This window comes from Chelonia mydas, chromosome 1 (assembly GCF_015237465.2).
Source record: "Chelonia mydas isolate rCheMyd1 chromosome 1, rCheMyd1.pri.v2, whole genome shotgun sequence".
NCBI lineage: Eukaryota > Metazoa > Chordata > Testudines > Cheloniidae > Chelonia > Chelonia mydas.
In genome coordinates this window covers 262,874,830-262,894,519 of record NC_057849.1, presented here as the reverse complement: position 1 = coordinate 262,894,519, position 19,690 = coordinate 262,874,830, and the positions used below count along the sequence as shown (strand labels likewise).

Here is a 19,690-nt window from a genome sequence, read left to right as displayed (position 1 = left end):
AGATGGCCAGGAGTGGATAATAAAGCTCCTGGAAGACCAAACAGAGATGCTAAAGTCCCTGATTGCGCTGCAGGCAGAACTCATGCATGCTCAACTCCCTCTGTAGCCCATATAGAACTGCCTTCCTTGTCCTTCCCAAACTCCCCACACACGCATTCCTCTCATGTTCCTGGCCCATCACAGTACCCTTTGCACTCGCCACAGGGACATTTTCCATTATGACAACTGGAGTTGCACACAGCTGTGAGAGCCTCACTTCAGCGAGTGCTGCTCACTGTCATGTCTCTTGTAAGAAATGTTAATCTGTATATTGCTGTTTAATAAAAATTGTCTTACAAAGACAGCAAATCTTTATTTGTGACCTGTACAGGTGGTTCTGACTTTCTGTTGCAGACTGTGGCAGTTGGCATATTTGCAGACTACAATTAATGCTCAGGCAGGAATCATTACAGTGGTCTTTCAGTGTGGCAAGTAAACAGTGCCTGGCTCAATTCATTACAGAAAGACACGTTACTGGGGCTCATTGTCAAAATGCTGCTTCAAAGCTTCCCTGATTCTAATAGCTCTCCGTTGAACCCTCTAATAGCACTGGTGCCTGGCTGCTCAAAATCAGCCACCAGATGATCAACCTCAATGCTCCACCCCTGGGGAAACTTTTCCCCCTTGGCTTCACAGCTGTTGTGCAGAGCACAGCAGGCTGCTATGGCCATGGGAATATTTTCCTCATTCAGGTCTAACTTGCAAAAAAGGCAGCGCCAGTGACCTTTTAATCTGCCAAACACACATTCCACAGTCATTCTGCACCTGCTGAGCCTATTGTTGATGCGCTCTTTGCTGATGTCAAGGTTTCCAGCATAAAGCTTCGTGAGTAAGGCTATGTTTTAGTCACAGGTATTTTTAGTAAAAGTCATGGACAGGTCACAGGCAGTAAACAAAAATTCAAAGCCTGTGACCTGTGCATGACTTGTATTATACCCCTGACTAAATCTTGGGAGTGCTTGGGGGGCGGGGGGGAGGAGGAGATGCTCATGGGAGCAGTCCGGGGGTGCCACAGGTGCTGGTGGGAGGGTTCTGGAGGGCACTGTGAGTGCATGACCTCCATGACAAACTCGCAGCCTTATTCATGAGCCATGAGAGTAAGGGGTAGGCTGGTTTCCCTAGATCCTGCATTTCCACATCCTCTATTGGAATCTTCTGGTCTGGAAAGAAAGTCCTTGCATGCAGCTTTCTGTACAGGCCAATGTTTCTGAAGATGCATCATGCACCTTCCCTGGCTACCCTGCATTGATGTCAGTGAAACCACCCCAGTGATCTATGAGTGCATGCAGTGCTGTAAAGAAGTAGCCCTTTCTGTTGATGTGCTCCGTCGCAAGATGGTCTGGGGCCAAAACTGGGATGTGTGCCCCATCTATCGCCTTGCTGCAGTTAAGGAATACTATTACCTCATTGCCCAGAGTCTCAGTCCTTTGTAGCAGAAAGCAATTAATGGCCCTGAACACTTGTATCACTGCAACTCCCACAGTGGACTTCCCAACTCCAAACTGATTTGTGGCTGACCGGTAGCAGTCTGGAGTTGCCAGTTTTCACACACAAATCACCTCTCGCTTTTCCACTGTTAGACCAGCTCTCATTTTGGTGTCCTTTCACCACAGGGCGGGGGCAAGCGCTGCACAGAGTTCAAGGAAGGTGGCGTCATGCATACAAAAGTTCTGCAGCCACTGCTGCTCATCCTATACCTGCATCACAAACCAATCCCACCACTCAGTGCTTATTTCCCGAGCCCAATAGTGACAGTCCACCAAGTGCAGCTGCTCCATGAATGCCAACCTCAGTCTTGAATTGTTTCTTTCCATGGTACACAGGAGGGCAAGCACCGTGGATTCCTGTTCAGATTCACAGCTCATGAAATACTGCAGGATCAGCCACACTGTGTTCATAACACTCATCATAAGACTGGAGAGCAGTGCAAGATCCATGCTTTTGCGTAGAGATAGCGGGCACAAAGTTTACAGGGGCAGTTGAAAAACGGCACAAAACACAGAAGCTCCTGGCATTATGGGACAGATAAAGCTGCATCATGGGCTGTGATCCTGCCCCCATGATGCACTGTGATCCATTCCCAGAACTCCTAGCGGAGGAAGGTGGTGATTTGCATCATGGGATAGCTACCCATGGTGCACTGCTCTCTCTGCCGGTGCTAGATCACCAACTGTGGACGCACTCTGCCACAGAAAGAGTATTGAGTAAACATGCATAAGTGACATAATTACAGTGGTTTCTGATCATCGATGTAACTTACGTTGATTTAACTCTGTAGTGTAGACATGGCTTTAGTCTTTGCACTGAACTAATTGAATAAACTGAAATGAACAAAATATTCTCTGCACCTGCAGGAGAGATTACTGCTGTTAAAAGCTGGTTTTGCGCTTCAACAAACTCTGGTTATAGGTGCTTAGCTAATGACTTCCATCAGTTTAATAGTTTGACTTTCTTTAAAATTTTGGCAGCAAACATATACTATTTGATTTGATGAAGTGGGAATTTCTTAATATTATTTTTGAGGCTGTTTGCCTCAGTTTCCCCTACTCTTTCCATTGCTACCCAGTTGGGGCGGTGGGGGGGGAAGGATTGTTTGCTCTCAAGGCAAACTAAGGCTTTGTCTACACTGACAACTAAATGACCAAACTTTTGTTGTTCAGAGGTGTGAATAAAACATCCCCTCCCCCCAAAAGACACAAGTTTTGCCAACAAAAAGCGCTGGTGTGAACGGCGCTTTGTCAGCAGGAGCACTCACCTGCCAACAAAGCTACCGCTGCTAGATGGGGGTGGAAGATTTTTGTCAGTGGGAGAGCTCTCTCTCCTGCTGACAAACAGCGGCTACAATGCGGGCCTTTTAGCAGCACAGCTGTGTCGCTTAACGGTGCATAGTGTAGACAAAGTCTGAGGGATATAGGTGTGTGTGTGTCAGTTCCCTGTCTGATTGGAATGAATAGAATAAATAAAACTGGCTGAAACTAATTAACAAGGTGCCCAGAGAGACAATGCAGGCTCTAATGACTCATTGATTGACACGCTCAGCAGGGAAGCTGAGCAGGGACACCAATTTGAGGAAAAGGGCCTGTGAGGTGGGGGAATAAAGTGTGAGCTCTGGAAGAAGCTGGGAGCACTCACACCTGGAAACTGACTAAGGCTATGTCTACACTAGAGAGCTTACAGTGGTGCAGCTATCCTGATGCAGCTGCACCACTGTAAGATCTCTCATGTAGCTGCTCTATGCTGAGAGCTCTCCTGTTGACATTATTAAACAACCACCAATGAGCAGCAGTAGTTATGCTGGCAGGAGAAGCTGTACACACTACCACTTATGCCAGCGTAACTGTGTCACTCGGGGCTTTTTTCATACTCCTGAGCGACATAAGTTTTGCCGACATAAGTGTTAGTGTAGGCCTGGCCTAAGGAAGAAAGTCCGAGAGAGACAGAGGCCTGGTCTACACTAGGTAATTAGGTCACTATAACTACATTGCTCAGGGATGTGAAAAATCCTCACTCCTGAGCAATGCAGTTAATTAACCAAACCAACCCCCAGTGTAGACAGCATTAAGATGACAGGATAATTCTCTCTTCAGCTTAGCTACTGCCTCTCAAGGAGGTGGCGTACCTACGCATTCAGGAGAAGGTCTCTTGTTGGCATATGTAATGCCGTCAGTGAAGTGCTACGGCTGTGCCACAGCATTTTAAGCGTAGAACAGCCTAGAGCCTGAAAATAAGTTCATTACAGCTTGGCTGGTGAATTGTGGCTTGACCAGAATGGACTGTCCTTAACCTTTATTACTCAAGGCTAACCTAAGACGGACTTCCAATGCTGTGTTCCGCTTGACCAATAAATCCTACTGTTTTGAAAATGCTGTTTGGGTTGTCGCTGAAAATACTGCCCGGAGACCATTAGTCCCTGAAGAATGTACAAGTCTCTACTAGGAGATTATCTCAGTTGGACTTGCTGAGGAGAGCTGATGGTGTGAAGCGGGAGCGCTTGAGCCTATTAGCTCAGTGTAGGCAGCAGGGAGGCTTTGTGGCCTACCCTGAAGGAAGAGTGAGACCCTTGGGAGTCTGGCACACTAAAAGGGTTCCTCCAAGAGACCATTCCAATGCTGGGGCATAGCACAGATCCTGTGGCTCTCTGACACATGAATATTCACTTTTTGTGTTTAATTTTAAATGATTTTGATAGATTATAATAAGTTTAGGCCTTAACATAGGTTGTCAGAATTTGACATTTCATTTTCAATAGGCTGATTTTTTAAAAAAAAGTGTTTAGTTTAAATTAAAAATTAAATTAAAAAAGTCATTATTTTTTTTTTTTTAAATCCACCTTCAGCCCGTGTCATTGTGAACTCCCTTAATGAAAAAGAACTAGACTAAAACTCCTTTTGGAGAGTCAGTGCCATTTCTAACTTGGCCCAGGCATAGCTTCAGAGCAGCACAAACAAAAGACTCTACAATGGTTCTTAGATTTATTTATTTATTTATTTATTTATTTTAAGGCTAGATGAGACCATGATGGTGATCTAGTCTGGTTGCTTGCACAACCCAGACCACAGAATTTCACCCAGTGATTTTTGTATCAGTTTTAATTTGTGGGTGAGCTATAGCATATTTGTTAGCAAGACGTTGAGTCTTAATCCTCCAATATAAACTATGCCAGTTCAGAATTCAAACCACAGTGTCTCACTGCAATAACACTTCCTAACCCTGGGGCTACCCGTACTTCCTTATGCAATAGTTGGGTTGGGGATTTTGTTTGTGTATCACAGGTTTTCTTTTCTCTAGCATTCAAAGCACATGGATGCTTTACAAGAGCTGTTGCAATGATATACACTTTAAAAGACCCAGACCTGGGATTGGAGGAACACAGTGAACTAATATGCAGGGGGTTGGTGAATTATTCCATTGACTTCCTGTATTCTCAAATAGCAGCTATGGGAAGGTTTGAATTGAGGACTACACCTGCATTACTTAAAATAAATTTTCTAATAATCATGGGCGGACGTCAGTATGGAAGACTATTTTCCCTTTGACACATTTCCCCAGGGTAAGGGTGAAACAGAAATCGTAGGCAATTGTGAAGGAACCAGAATGAGACCATGTTTTGGGTCATCTTAAAACAAAAGCTTTTCAAAAGCACAAAGACCTGTTCCTTAATGATAGTTATCGAATCTGGGAAAGAATGACACGTCCTGTTTCAGAATGTTCTGTGACTTCAGTGGAGAGCAATAAAACTACCATGAGATGTCACTATAATCTAAACAATTAAGTGAGGATGCTGAACCTAATGCAGCACAGATTTTCAATCCTATTCAGTGACTTTGTAGAAATCATTTTATCCGACTACTGTGTCTTGTTTGTGTGGCTGAAAAAGGCCATGTTTTAAAATGTCATAGGAGAAAGCATGTGTGTATATTTATACAGAAGATGTCGAGATGAATTTGAAAACTCTTTTGATCTGTTACCTTGTCACTTTTATCCCCAACCTAACATGCAGGTCTAGTGTCTTGTGAGGAACTGCTAAATAGATAGTTACACAGAAGGTATGTCTACAACGCATACTTCCTTTGGCAGCATGTAGAGGAGTACTTACACAGGTAGCCACCCTACCATAGGTATAAATAGCAGCCTAGAAGGTGAGGCACAGTTTTAGGTGAGTACACTAAAGACATGCATGAAGCCTGTGGAAACATACCCGTGTGTCTATCCTACACTGCTTTGTACTCCCCCAAGCAGTGCCTCTCCATCTACACTGCTACTTTTAGCAGGGCAGTGTCTCGTCTGCCTCCCCGCTCCAGGAGCCTTTTCCCACTGCAGAGAAAGACTTGAGCAGCAGAGAGAGACACTGGGATGGGGGAGCTACTGAAGGCTTTCCCTGCTGCCTCACTCTACCAGAGCCCTTCATTGACCTATGTAGTTACACACTGTAGTGTGGATGCATTTTGCTTTTCACTGGTTCATTCAGCTAAAAGTACTCTACATGCTGCCACCACTGCTGGTATGCAGTGTAGACATAGCCAGACACTCAGATTCTAGTGTGCAGTGGGTCTAAATTTTCAAGAGTGATTAATGATTTTGGATATTGAACTTGCCAGACCTTAAAGATGGCTTGATTTTTCAGAAGTCTCGAATAACCACCTTCTGAAAATGACTCTCTTTTTAAATGTGTCTCAAATTGGACGACTCAAAAATTGAGGAACTATGAATCTCATCACTTGAAAATGTAGGCCAGATTTCTTCATATACTGTAGAGGTAATTTGCTTGCCTCCTTTTTAGCTGTCTTACAGTATTTGCTCAGTGTTTTTGATTACATTGTAAGGTCTTAAAACTGCTATAAAACAACAAAGAATGTCTTTCTAGCATATATGTTTAGCATCTGTAAATGTGATTGCAAGTTATCTGCCTTTAGAAACAGGATAGGAGCTTTTTTATTTTTGAGGAAGTTGAAGTACTCCATGTAATAGCATCCACATACTTTTGGAAGAGTACCTTTGGAGATACTTATTAAAAACACCTCACATATCAGCATATAAGATGCAAGGAACTTAGCATTAGTAGCTTCAGGTAGGTTAAATATTAAATGTCCTATTTATTCTATATTTGTAGTTAATAATTTATTAGTATCATGGCACTTTCTGTTTTTCCTTGGATAACTATGGCTGAATCTCTGATATTTGTGACCTGGTCAGGAAGCAGATGCCAGAGCCTCAGGATGAAGTCTTAGGGGCTGGGATTTCATCCAGAATTGTGACTTGGGTTGAACCCATGCAGGAAGCGTTGATCAAGTTGTAAAAAATAAAAGATCTAGATTCTGATCTCTGTTACTAGATTAATCTAGAGATCAGAATCCCAGTTAAAATCCACCTTCCGATATTGAGCATTTGTTCCAAGAGAACGGACTTTGTAGATTCATAGATTTCAAAGGCAGAAGAATGGTTTCAGAGTAGCAGCCGTGTTAGTCTTTATTCGCAAAAAGAAAAGGAGTACTTGTGGCACCTTAGAGACTAACCAATTTATTTGAGCATAAGCTTTCGTGAGCTACAGAAGAAATCATCTTGATCACCTTGTCTCAACTGCATAACAGTGACCCTAGAACAGTGGTTCTTAACCTTTACTGCAGCCTGCACCCCTTTGGTTCTCAAAATCTGTTCTCGCACCCCTTAACAAAAATAGTTGAAATAGGTCAGTTCTTTAAACCTAGATATATCATAACCATAGAATGAAAGAGAGAGAATTATATACATATAAACATAGGTTTGATTAAACAAAGTAGCTGTACTTATGTGCCTGTGCTTAATTTGTGCTTTCAATGATTTACCTTCTAAAAAATATCTGGTATGTCTCGCACCCCCAGAAAGGGGATCTTGCACCCCCAGCGACTGTGTGCACCCCAGGTTAAGAACCACTGCCCTAGAATTTCACCCAGTAACTTTTGCATCAAGCTCAATAACTTCTGAATCCATTGTGTACATGATTATTTATCAATGTTGTGATTGAACTTAAAGGGCCCAGAACTGAGATGGGGCCCTTAGTGTGTTGGGCGCTGTACAGACGCACAGTAAGAGACCTGCCGCAAAGAGCTTATAAGGTGATAATAAATATAGTTAGCACATAAGTAGAGCTTTACATTTTCAAAAGGCAAAAACAAACAAGCCCTCATAGAACTCTTCTGAGGTAGGGAAGAATTATCTCCATATTATAGCTGGGGAAACTGAGGGCAGGTCTACACTACAGTGGGGATTGATGCTCTGAGATTGGTCCGCCAGTGGTTGATTTAGTGGGTCCAGTCGACCCCTGTACTTTACCCCTGACGAGAAGAGTATCATAGAATCATAGAATATCAGGGTCGGAAGGGACCTCAGGAGGTCATCTAGTCCAACCCCCTGCTCAAAAGCAGGACCAATCCCCAACTAAATCATCCCAGCCAGGGCTTTGTCAAGCCTGACCTTAAAAATATCTAAGGAAGGAGATTTCACCACCTCCCTAGGTAACGCATTCCAGTGTTTCACCACCCTCCGAGTGAAAAAGTTTTCCTAATATCCAACCTAAACCTCCCCCACTGCAACTTGAGACCATTACTCCTTGTTCTGTCATCCGCTACCACTGAGAACAGTCTAGATTCATCCTCTTTGGAACCCCCTTTCAGGTAGTTGAAAGCAGCTATCAAATCCCTCCTCATTCTTCTCTTCCGCAGACTAAACAATCCCAGTTCCCTCAGCTTCTCCTCATAACTCATGTGTTCCAGTCCCCTAATCATTTTTGTTGCCCTCCACTGGACTCTTTCCAGTTTTTCCACATCCTTCTTGTAGTGTGGGGCCCAAAACTGGACACAGTACTCCAGATGAGGCCTCACCAATGTCAAATAGAGGGGAACGATCACGTCCCTCGATCTGCTGGCAATGCCCCTACTTATACATCCAAAATGTCATTGGCCTTCTTGGCAACAAGGGCACACTGTTGACTCATATCCAGCTTATCGTCCACTGTAACCCCTAGGTTCTTTTCCGCAGAACTGCTGCCTAGCCATTCGGTCCCTAGTCTGTAGCGGTGCATGGGATTCTTCCGTCCTAAGTGCAGGACTCTGCACTTGTCCTTGTTGAACCTCATCAGATTTCTTTTGGCCCAATCCTCTAATTTGTCTAGGTCCCTCTGTATCCTATCCCTACCCTCCAGCATATCTACCTCTCCTCCCAGTTTAGTGTCATCTGCAAACTTGCTGAGGGTGCAATCCACACCATCCTCCAGATCATTTATGAAGATATTGAACAAAACCGGCCCGAGGACCAACCCTTGGGGCACTCCACTTGATACTGGCTGCCAACTAGACATGGAGCCATTGATCGCTACCTGTTGAGCCACATGACAATCTAGCCAACTTTCTATCCACCTTATAGTCCATTCATCCAGCCCATACTTCTTTAACTTGCTGGCAAGAATACTGTGGGAGTAAGGTAAATTGATGGGAGATTTTCTCCCGTTGACCCCCCCACATGGCGTAGACCCCGCGGTAACTCGACCTAAAGTACATCGACTCCAGCTATGTTATTCACGTAGCTGGAGTTGCGTAGCATAGGTTGACTTACCGTGGTAGTGTAGACATAGCCTGTGATACAAACTGTGATCCTAATCTCTAATGTCCAAGAACAATATTACTATTAATTCTGATTGTTTTGCTTGTGTTATCATGGCTGTTTTGCTGATGCAAGCTCCAGCAGGCAGAGACTATGATATGGTTTGTGATGTTAGAAATATTTTCACTTAGGCTTGACTTTCAAAACTCAGAAGTAATGGGGCAGGCTACTTGACTAATGAGTGTCTTGCATCGTGCTACCTTTATGAAAGAGCTTCTAAGGTGGTAGGTCTGAATGTGTGCTTTTTCTCATGTGATGTCCCCCTCCCCTCCTTAGGATTTCATTTAATGTCTTTACTCCTGTTCTCTCTCTTGATGGCACACTAGTGAGTTCTGCTGTTGAGCTGTGAGATTTCACCCTTGGAATTGATGGTTGCCGTTTCTAAGAATTTCCTTTGTCAAGTATGTGGTTTGAGAAGAAAAATAAGGCTCCCTCATTCATATCCAAAAGGATGCTGTAGTGGGTTTTAATTCCCCATCATCTACAAGGCAAAGGAAAGAACCCACTTAGTCATGCTCTGCTCTGGGGAGTGACTAACCAATTGTCTCCTAACCAGAGGATGTGCAGCTAAACCTTATAAGTAGACTGAGGGAGCTAAGTGGGTGGAGATTACAGAGGAGAGAGGTGTCTCTTGCAGAGAGATGCTCTGTAATAGGGTTTAATAGGCTGGATACAATGGAGAAAGAACACTACAGCAGCAAGTTAGGCTCCTGTAAGGGAAGCCCAGAGGTAGGGCCAGTAAGGGAACTTTAGTGAAGCCTGAGAAGGGAAGAAGGTCTATTAGTTTAACTATTAACTTGGACTTTCATTAAGGATTTGTTTGTGCTACCCCAGAAGGGTTTTAGAGTTTTATGTGACTTGACCAGAGGAGGGCCAAAGCATAGAAAACCCACAGAGGGGACTGGGAGAGGATGCAGGCTGAGAGAGACCATTGCAGGCCAAGGAACTGGCCACCATGGGTGAAGAGATGAAGTCCCTCACAATGCAGCATCCAGGCAGAAAGGGGCACCTAGAGGTGAGGACTCATGCTTACAGATGCAACTGGTTGGAAGCCCAAGATCAACTATTTCCTCCTCTCCCCGGGCCTAGTCTGCCAGGAAAATGCAGTGTTGCCAACTCTCAAAATTGTACTGGTGAGTCTTGTAGTGTTTGATGTCTTCAGAAGCAGGGGCTTTTGGTAAAACAAGTGGTTTCATGAGAATCCCAGCTTCCACTTTAAAAAAAAAAAAAAAAAAGAGAGAGAAAAAAGGGGGTGGTGGTGGCATGTTTCTGGGCAGCCTGGTTACTAAGAAAAGCTTGAAAATATGCCCTGAATGCCCCAAAGGCTCAAAAACCAAAAGACAAATAAAGTAACCATTAAAAATCCCTCATGGTTTTTAAGCCAACCTAATGAATCCTTGGGACCTAACTCTCAATTTTTTAATGTTTCTGCTTGGCAATACTGGAAAAACAATAAATGTAGAAATTTGAATCGGTGAAATTCAGCTTTTCTTGCTTTCTGTGTTTTTTTTCATTTAATTTTTCCTTCCATGTTTTCTCTCCTTTTTTCCAAATCATTTTTTTCTTCCTTTGTTTATCATTCTTTCATTTTTTTCTACCTTTTCTCTGCCTGCTCCACCTCAAGTCTTTCACGTTTTGCTGTTTCCCCACTGTTTGACATTTTCCCTTTGCTCTTCAGCAATTCCATCCACTGACTCCACTGTCCATCTCTTCCCTTCCTTCCATGGAACCCTGAGTGCTGCCTCTGTTCTGAGCAGAAGATGTGGAGCTGTGTTCCTGAGTTCTCCGGCTGACTAAAGTATATAGCAGTACAGTGTGCTGCAAAAAGTGTAGGTGTGTCATCCCTTAGGAGTAGCTCTCCTGACTCAAAAGGTGCTATTTTTATGTAGGAACATCCCAAGCAAGAACCTCACCTTAAGGTTCAAGACACTCATTGCTCTCTGTGTGTGTGCAAATGCCCTCATTCTTGTGTATCTGTGTATGTTGTACCATGTATAGGCCACCAGTACTCCCTCAAAGGGACAGCAGAGCGGTCCGGCAAGCAGCCATCTCACTGCAGGTACCAGTGATGTCACCACATGCTTGGTCCCAGAATTCACATAAAAACAATCAAATATCAAACAAAGTTATTTTGTTCTTAATTTAAATGTTCGTATTACAATGTGAATAATACTTAGCACTTAGCGCTTTCCATTGGAGGCCCTCAAAACCTTTTATATATATTAAAAAGACTCATCATACCTTATGAAGTGGATCGGTATTATCTCCATTTTACTTATTGAGAAACAGAGGCACAGAAAAGTTGAAGTAACTTTTGCACAGTCTCATAGTGAGTCAGTGTCAGTGCTTGGGTTGATACTACAATTAAGTATTTATAAAATGCTAGAACTTTGTATATTTTACAGAAATTAAAAAGTACCTGCATTCAAGATGTTATAAACTACAGCAGACAAACATTGAAAGTGAAAAATAACAAAGGATATCAATGGAATTGCACCTACCTACACATTGGGGTGAAATCCTAGCTCCACTGTAGTTAATGGAAAAACTCCCATTGAGCTCAATGTGGGCCAGGATTTCACCTGTGGTCTGAATTTGATTTGATTTTTTTTCTTTTTTTAAATCAATGCCATCAGTGTGAAGTGAATTTTCCAGTCCTTTCAATGAAAACACGTGCCCCCCCCACAACAAATACGATAGCAAAATAGCCAGCCTCTAGGTAAGTGTTACATAAGAATGGCCATATTGGGTCAGACCAGTGGTCCATCTAGCCCAGTATTCTGTCTTCCCGCAGTCACCAATGCCAGATGCCTCAGAAGGAATGAACAGAACAGGGCAATTAGAGTGATTCATCCCCTGTTGTCCACTCCCAGCTTCTGTTAGTCAGTGGTTGGGATACCCAGAGCATGGGGTTCCATCCCTGACTGTCTTGGCTAATAGCCATTGATGAACCTATCTTCACAAACTTGTCTAATTCTTTTTTGAACCCAGTTATACTTTTGGCCTTCACAACATCCCCTGGCAATGGGTTCTAAACGTTGACTATGCATTGTGTGAAGTAGTACTTCCTTCCGGTTGTGTTAAACCTGCTGCCTAGTAATTTCATTGGGGAACCCCTGGTTCTTGTCTTATGTGAATGGGTAAATAACACTTCCTTATTCATTTTCTCCACACTATTCGTGATTTTATAGAACTCTATCATATCCCCCCTTAGTAATTTCTTTTTTAAGATGAACAGTCTGTCTTTTTAATCTCTCTTCAAATTGAAGTTGTTCCATGCCCCTTATCAATTTTGTTGCCCTTCTCTGTACTTTTTCCAATTCTAGTCTATCTTGTTTGAGATGGGGCAGCCAGAACTGAACACTGTAGTCAGGATGTGAGCGTACTATGGCTTTATATAGCGGCATTATGGGTTGTTTTTTTTTGCTCTTATCTATTCCTTTCCTAATGGTTTCTAATGTTCTGTTCACTTTTTTGACTGTTACTGCACATTGGGCTGATGTTTTCAGAGAGAGATCCATGATGACTCCAAAATCTCTTTCCTAAGTGGTAACAGCTAATTTAGACCCCATCATTTTGTATGTGTAGTTGCGATTGTTTTCTAATGTGTATTTGTGACAGTCTGTATCCCTATACTCGCCCTTTTTATAAAACTATAATGGATTTTTCACAAAGTATGTCTTGTGAGTAGGACCCTACCAAATTCATGGTCCATTTCGGTCAATTTCACGGTCATAGGATTTTTTAAATTGTAAATTTCATGATTTCAGCTATTTAAATTTGAAATTTAATGGTGGTGTAATTGTAGGTGTCCTGACCCAAAAAGGAGTTGGGGGGGGGGTGTCACAAGGTTATTGTACGGAAGGTGGCGGTACTGCTCCCCTTACTTCTGTGCTGCTACTGCCAGCAGCGCTCCCTTCAGAGCTGGGCAGCTGGAGAGCAGCAGCTGCTGGCCGGGAGCCCAGCCCGGAAGGCAGAACTGCCACCACCAGCAGTGCAGAAGTAAGGATGGCATGGTATGGTATTGCCACCCTTGTGCGTTGCTGCCTGCAGAGCTGGGCCCTCAGTCAGCAGCCACCACTCTCTGGCTGCCGAGCGCTGAAGGCAGCAGCACAGAAGTAAGGATGGCCTGGCCTGGCATGACATTGCCTCCCTTACTTCTGCACTGCTGCTGGAGGGGCGTTGCCTTCAGATCTGGGCTCCCTGCCAACAGCTGCCACTCTCCGGCTTCCCAGCTCTGAAGGCAGCACAGAAGTAGGGTGGGAATACTGCTACCCTCCTAAAATAACCTTGTAATCCCCCCCCTCCCCGCAACTCCCTTTTGGGTCAGGATCCACAATTTGAAAAATGCTGGTCTCCCCTGTGAAACCTGTATAGTATAAGGTAAAAGCACACAAAAGACCAGATTTCATGGCAGGAGACCGGATTTCATGGTCCGTGACACGTTTTTCATGGCCATGAATTTGGTAGGGCCCTACTTGTGAGGTATCATTTGAAAACAAATAATTTGCTGATCTTTGTTATCCTGGTAAAATATGTTTGGCAACATTGTATTTAAAGTGATAAGATTTTACTGTATGATATTACTGAGACATTCCAAGTTTAGAAAAGAAGGCTCAAACTGGTTTCTCAAAGACAAAAGGCAAACTGATGCCTCAGTCAGGTGTTAACAAAATCCGATGGACTATCACCTGATTAAGTGGCCATTCTTTGGCAGGAAAAAGTGTGTGGGTGAGCAATTTACATCTTGGCAAAAAAGCAGCTGGAAGTTCCCATCTCCCCAGACTTTGTCTCCTGAACCCCAGCTGGAGATGATTGTCAAAGAAGGGGAAAAGGATCAAAATGAGGAACAGCGGCCCCAAATCATCTCTACTCACCGCGTCAACAACACTTAAAGGACAAAGGAAGCATCATTAGATTGGGGGAAGATCCTGGCTGAAAGGATTCCAGCCAGTAAGACTGCTAGGCCATATGGTGAGAGAAACTTTGCTTTGAATTTACTTAGCTTGTTAAATTAGGTGTTAATTGCATTTTACTTTTTATTTTTGTTACCAGTTCTGACTTTTATGCCTCATTACTTGTAATCACTTAAAATCTATCTTTCTGTAGTTTATAACCTTGTTTTATTGTTTTATGTAAACTAATGTGGTTGGATTGAAATGTTTGGGAAACTCCATTTGAGATATCAAGATTTGTGCCTACTTATGAAATGACAGACTTTATATGAGGTTGTGTTGTCCAAGAGGGTACTGGGCAATACAAGATGCACATTTCTGGGGGAAAGTCTGGGCCTGGGAACTTGCTGGTGTGGCTCTGCAATGTAATTCCTAAGTGGCTGGCCATAGCACTCATACCATATAGTTAGGAGTGATTTACATGCTGGAGGCTATGTGTGAGCAGACCAGGAGTGGTTGCTCTCACAGTGAAGCAGTGTCAGAGGCACCCTAGGTTGGTAAATTGAGGGAACACAGCTGTCCATCAGTGCAGATTGTACTCTGGGAAATGTCACAGCATTACTTTGCATTTATCAACATTGAATTTCAACTGCCATCATGTTGTACAGGCACCCAGTTTTGTGAGATCCCTATGTAACTCCTTGCAGTCAGCTTTGGACTTAAGTATCTTAAATACTTTTGTATACCTGCACATTTTGCCTTTTCACTGTTTACCGCTTTTTCCAGATCCATTATGAATATGGTGAACAGCACGGGTCCCAGCGCAGATCCTTGGGGACACCGCTATTTACCTCTCTCCACTGTGAAAACTGACCATTTATTCCTACTCTTTGTTTCCTTTAATCTTTTTAATCAGTTACTGATCCATGAGAGGACCTTCCCTTTTATCCCATGAAAGCTTAGTTTGCTTAAGAGCCTTTGATGAGGCACCTTGTCAATGGTTTTCTGAAAGTCCAAGTACAGTATATCAACTGGATCACCCTTGTCCATACACTTGTTGACACACTCAAAGAATTCTAATAAATTGATGAATCGTGATTTCCCTTTACAAACAAGGCACAAAGTATGTATACAGCAATGCGGTGTTTCATTATTGGTGGTTTTGACATTCTCATGCCCAGTATTTTTAGGGGGAAGCCGCCATCCTGAAATCTAGTCGATTTTATAAAATGAGGTAGAAATAATTTCAGTATTAAACCTGATCCTGAATCCCAGTGACAAATTTTGTGGTTTTACAAAGTTTATTGAAAAACGTCTGCAGTAAAAAGTTGAAATTTGGAAGGACCTGCATGGATTTATGCCGTGAATTTTAGCTATGGTGGATGTTCACTTGCTGTGTGGTTCTACCTGTAGTTTGTCAATCCTGGGGCTTATTTGCTGCATCCCCTACAGCATAAGTATTCGGAATATGCTGGGGGCTGGCTGACTACTAGGCCTCTCCTGTATTGCATGTTTGCTGGGGGCTGATTAACTGCACGCTATTCTGCAATTGTAGGTTAGTCATGCTGAGCCTGGGGTTTCCTGTCATTGCCCTAGAAGCAGGAAAACAATTATTTAAAGGGCAGAAGGAGACTATAACCAGAAAGAGTGAAGCAGTTAGTTCTGCAACAAAAAACCCTTTCAGCCAACAATCTCTTCTTCATGAGGCTTTATTTTTTTAGGTAAAAGATGTCTCATCGATGGCAAAGGAAGCAAATACCTTATATGAATATGAAGGTTAAAAAAGCTCATCTCAGATTACTGACTGGCCTTTTAACAACTGAGTGAGACTCTGTCTTCCAAGAGACATCTTCTCCACCAACTATGAGAGCAGCTTTTGAGGCATTCCATGACTTGCCTCAGAGATTATGGGCCTTTATTCATTATTTTGCACCTAGAGGCTTTAATGGAGATCAGGGTCCCATTGTGCTGGTCATTTGTACAAAGAGCGAGAAAGAGAGTGCCTGCTCCAAAGAGCTTACCGCCTAAATAGACAAGACAGACGTAGGACAGGAGGGGAAACAGAGGTACAGAGAAGTGAGGTGACTTGCTTAAGGTCATATAGCAGGTCCATGACACATCTGGGAATTGAAGTTGAACCTGGATCTCCTGAGTCCCAGCCCATTGCCCTGTCCATTTTGACCACGCTGCCTTTTGTGCTACTCTTTAAACATGGGCAAGATCTAATCTGGAAGTTAATGCCCTGTCTGCTGATCATCAGATTCGGCATCTACCATCAGTCACAGAGGCTGCTCATTTAACTTTATATCTTGAGGGATCAGGGGAATATTGGAAAGTATAAATCCACCTATTTTCCTATTGATTGTGAATTCAAAACCAGGAGAGTTTTGGGTCTCCCCACCCCACCATCACCAGGAAAGCAAAACATACTGGCAGCATCCCAGCACCAATCAAAAAGAGGCAACATTTCTGCCTTTGTTTCCATAACCAAAGCTTGACAACTGAGGCCTTGCCAAAAGCCAGGCTGCCTCAGGTCACCCCAGCTCAATGCCCATAGTATGCAGGCATTAGGGATTTGCCAGATAGTTGCATTTTTACAAGAGCTTTTGTTAAAAGTCTGAACTCAATGCTAGAAAAGACATGTTGTCCTAGCAAAGCCATGCTGAGTGGGAAAGGGTCATCTCCCTCATCCTCTTTGTGTTAAAATAAAAATAAAGAATTAACCCAATTTACAGCCAATCTTTCATTGCCTGTTCAAAGAGCAGCACTTTAAAACTCTTCTGCATCTGCCTGCCTGAGGCCCTAGTGATATCAATAATAAATGACATGTCTTGGAAAGACATATTTGAGCCCAGATCAGGCAGGTGCATGTGGGTAGGGGGCTTATATGGACCTGGGGATAAATAGTGACTGGGAACTGTAGCCTGTAATTCCCATCCTGCATCAGAGAGAACTTGTAAATGTTTAATAAACTTTGCTTCTTCCCGTTGCTTTGGATGAGATCCTATTAATAAATGTGAGTGGCTTGAGGACAGGTTTTGTGTCCGTTACTATAGCATCACCTTGCATAGGATCTCGGCATGAGAGAGGCAGCGGGAGGAGGGAGGGAGAATGAGACTGAGCAAGCCAGCGTGAGGTGCAGGCAACAGCACCAGGTCCAGGAATACAAACATCAGCATCTCTCCAGCTCCTCCAGCTGCAGCCCTTTGGACTAGCCTCCTTCTTGCCAGGTGCAAGCCCCTGTAGCACATACACCGTGGAGCTGCAGCAATTGTGCTGCTGAGCCCTTCCTTCTTCTTAGAAGATTTCACACCAGAGCTCTGCCTGCCTGACTCTTGTTCTGGAGGATCTGCGTTGAATTTTCCCTCTGGGCTACTTTCTAGACCAACTGGTTGTTGTCCCAGAGATCAACAAGGTGACTAACAGTGACCCCCAAGTCTGAAAACAGCAACTATGACTGCAGCAGTGAATAACTTTTAACCAAAAGGATTTATTTAGAAGACAGACAAAGATGCCTTTTGAAGGGTTTAGTTCACTGAAAGACAGATTTTTGAAACCAGGGAAGGAAGAGGTGAAGACTACTGTCAGTGACTCTCTGGGGAATCTGCAAAGGTAAAATCTTATGGAAACATCCAAGAAGGATTCATATTTTGTTCTAGTTAAAGAAATTTTAGGGTTATGTTTATTAAAAGGAAAGATGTGAAGAAAAATCTGTTAATAAAAATAGGAGTTAAGGTTGCAGAAAAAATAGCTGAGCACACATGAGAAGATACAAAGGTTAGCAAATAAAATAACGTTACAGCATTGACTCTATCTAGACTATAAGGTATGTTATGCTGAACAAGAGTTGAAAGTAAATTATGAAACATTACTCTAGTGTTATGTAGAGCATGAAAAAGGATCACAGTTAAACACAGTTTTAAATATTTAATGGAAGTGATTTCTACTTTTGGCTTGCATGTGAAATGATGATCATCGTGCAAATTACGACATGCAAACTGTATGGGTAGATGTTTAAAAAGATTTAGGGTAAAATATTCAAAAATGCCCAATTGACTTAGAAGCCTAGTGACTTTCAATGAGATTTAGGCTCCTAAATTGCTTAGGTACTTCTGAAAATTTTACCCTTGATCAATAACAGAAAAGCCATCCAGTGAAAATCGTGTGTGTGTGTGTGTGTGTGTGTGTATTTTAGCTAGGGCAAACAGGAGTTTGAAAGACAGAAAAGAGAATCTGGGGTTTATTAGGTGCAGGAAAAAAAAGTTCACCATTTTCACCTTAATTTGGAAGTTTAAAATAAAACAAAAGCATGAACATTTTTACTTTTGAATAATTTAAAAAAACTATATACACACAAAGGAATCAAATTGATAAGTAAAGGAGAAACATGGATATTAGTACAAAATAGTAATATTATCAGTAAAGGCCTCTATCCTGCAAACCTTTACACACATGCTAACTTTAAAGACATGGATAGTTCTATTGACTTCATTTATTTTTATATTTTATGCATAATAAAGTGCCAATAACTTCAATGGTGCTACTCACATGCTTAATGTTAAGCACATACTTAAATGTTTGTAAGATCAGGCCACTGTTTGCAATTTAATTTATTGTTAGTTTATTTTATTCTATTCAATTGATATGTGCTTTTACATACAAAGATCAAATTTCTGCTTTTTAGTTTTGGGAGTGCTGGTCCAGGTATAATTCTTGGTGCATCTGTGCTTGTCTTCTATTCAGAGAAAGGGGAAAAAAATGAATTCATTTATATATTACACTGTGGTACATATATGCAGAAGAGTGGGAGAGAATGCTTTTTTTTAAGGAGTCACTAACATATCTCTTGCTATAGTGAGGACTTCTACACCAGGGATGGGCAAACTTTTTGGCCCGAGGGCCACATCGGGGTTGCAAAACTGTATGGAGGGCCGGGTAGGGAAGGCTGTGCATCCCCAAACAGCCTGGCTCCCACCCCCTATCCGCCCCCTCCCAGTTCCTGCCCCCCTCAGAACTCCTGACCCTTCCAACTCCTCCCTGCTCCTTGTCCCCGATCACCCCCTGTCCCCGACTGCCCTGACCCCTATCCACACCCCCGTCCCCCAGACAGACCCCCAGGGACTCCCATGCCTATCCAACCCCCCCGCGAACCTCTGCCCCCAGACAGGCCCCCTGGGACTCCCACACCTATCCAATCTCTGCTGTCCCCTGTCCCCTGACTGTTCCCTGGGACCCTCTGCCCCTTATTCAACCCCCCCACTCCCTGCCCCCTTACCATGCTGCTCAGAGCAGCAGGAGCTCGCTGCCCGGCCAGAGCCAGCCACACCGCCCACGCTGCCCAGCAGGAGTGATGGGCCAGAGCACTGGTGGTGCAGCGCGCTGAGGCTGCAGGGGAGGGGGCACAGCGGGGGAGGAGCCAGGGGCTAGCCTCCCCGGCTGGGAACTCAGGGGCCGGGCAGGATGGTCCCACGGGCCAGATGTGGCCCGTGGGCCATAGTTTGCCCTCCTCTGTTTTACATCTTGTAAACACACTGCAGCATACTCAGAGTATTTATTCCCTGCATAGTTTCTCCTGAACTTTTCTCCATCTTTTATACAAAGCCAGGCATTTGCTTTTTGAC

At 43.3% G+C, this 19,690-nt stretch overlaps 1 protein-coding gene across 1 annotated transcript in view; it reads left to right on the top strand.

Moving 5' to 3' along the window:
* Positions 1-17,010: 17,010 nt before the first annotated feature.
* SLC17A8 (solute carrier family 17 member 8) overlaps positions 17,011-19,690 on the top strand; it is a 43,485-nt gene continuing 40,805 nt past the window's right edge. The window contains exon 1 of the mRNA XM_007067698.4: positions 17,011-17,681. Within this exon, the coding sequence (XP_007067760.1) occupies positions 17,581-17,681 (101 nt within the window). The 5' untranslated portion in view covers positions 17,011-17,580. The remainder of the gene's footprint in view (positions 17,682-19,690) is intronic.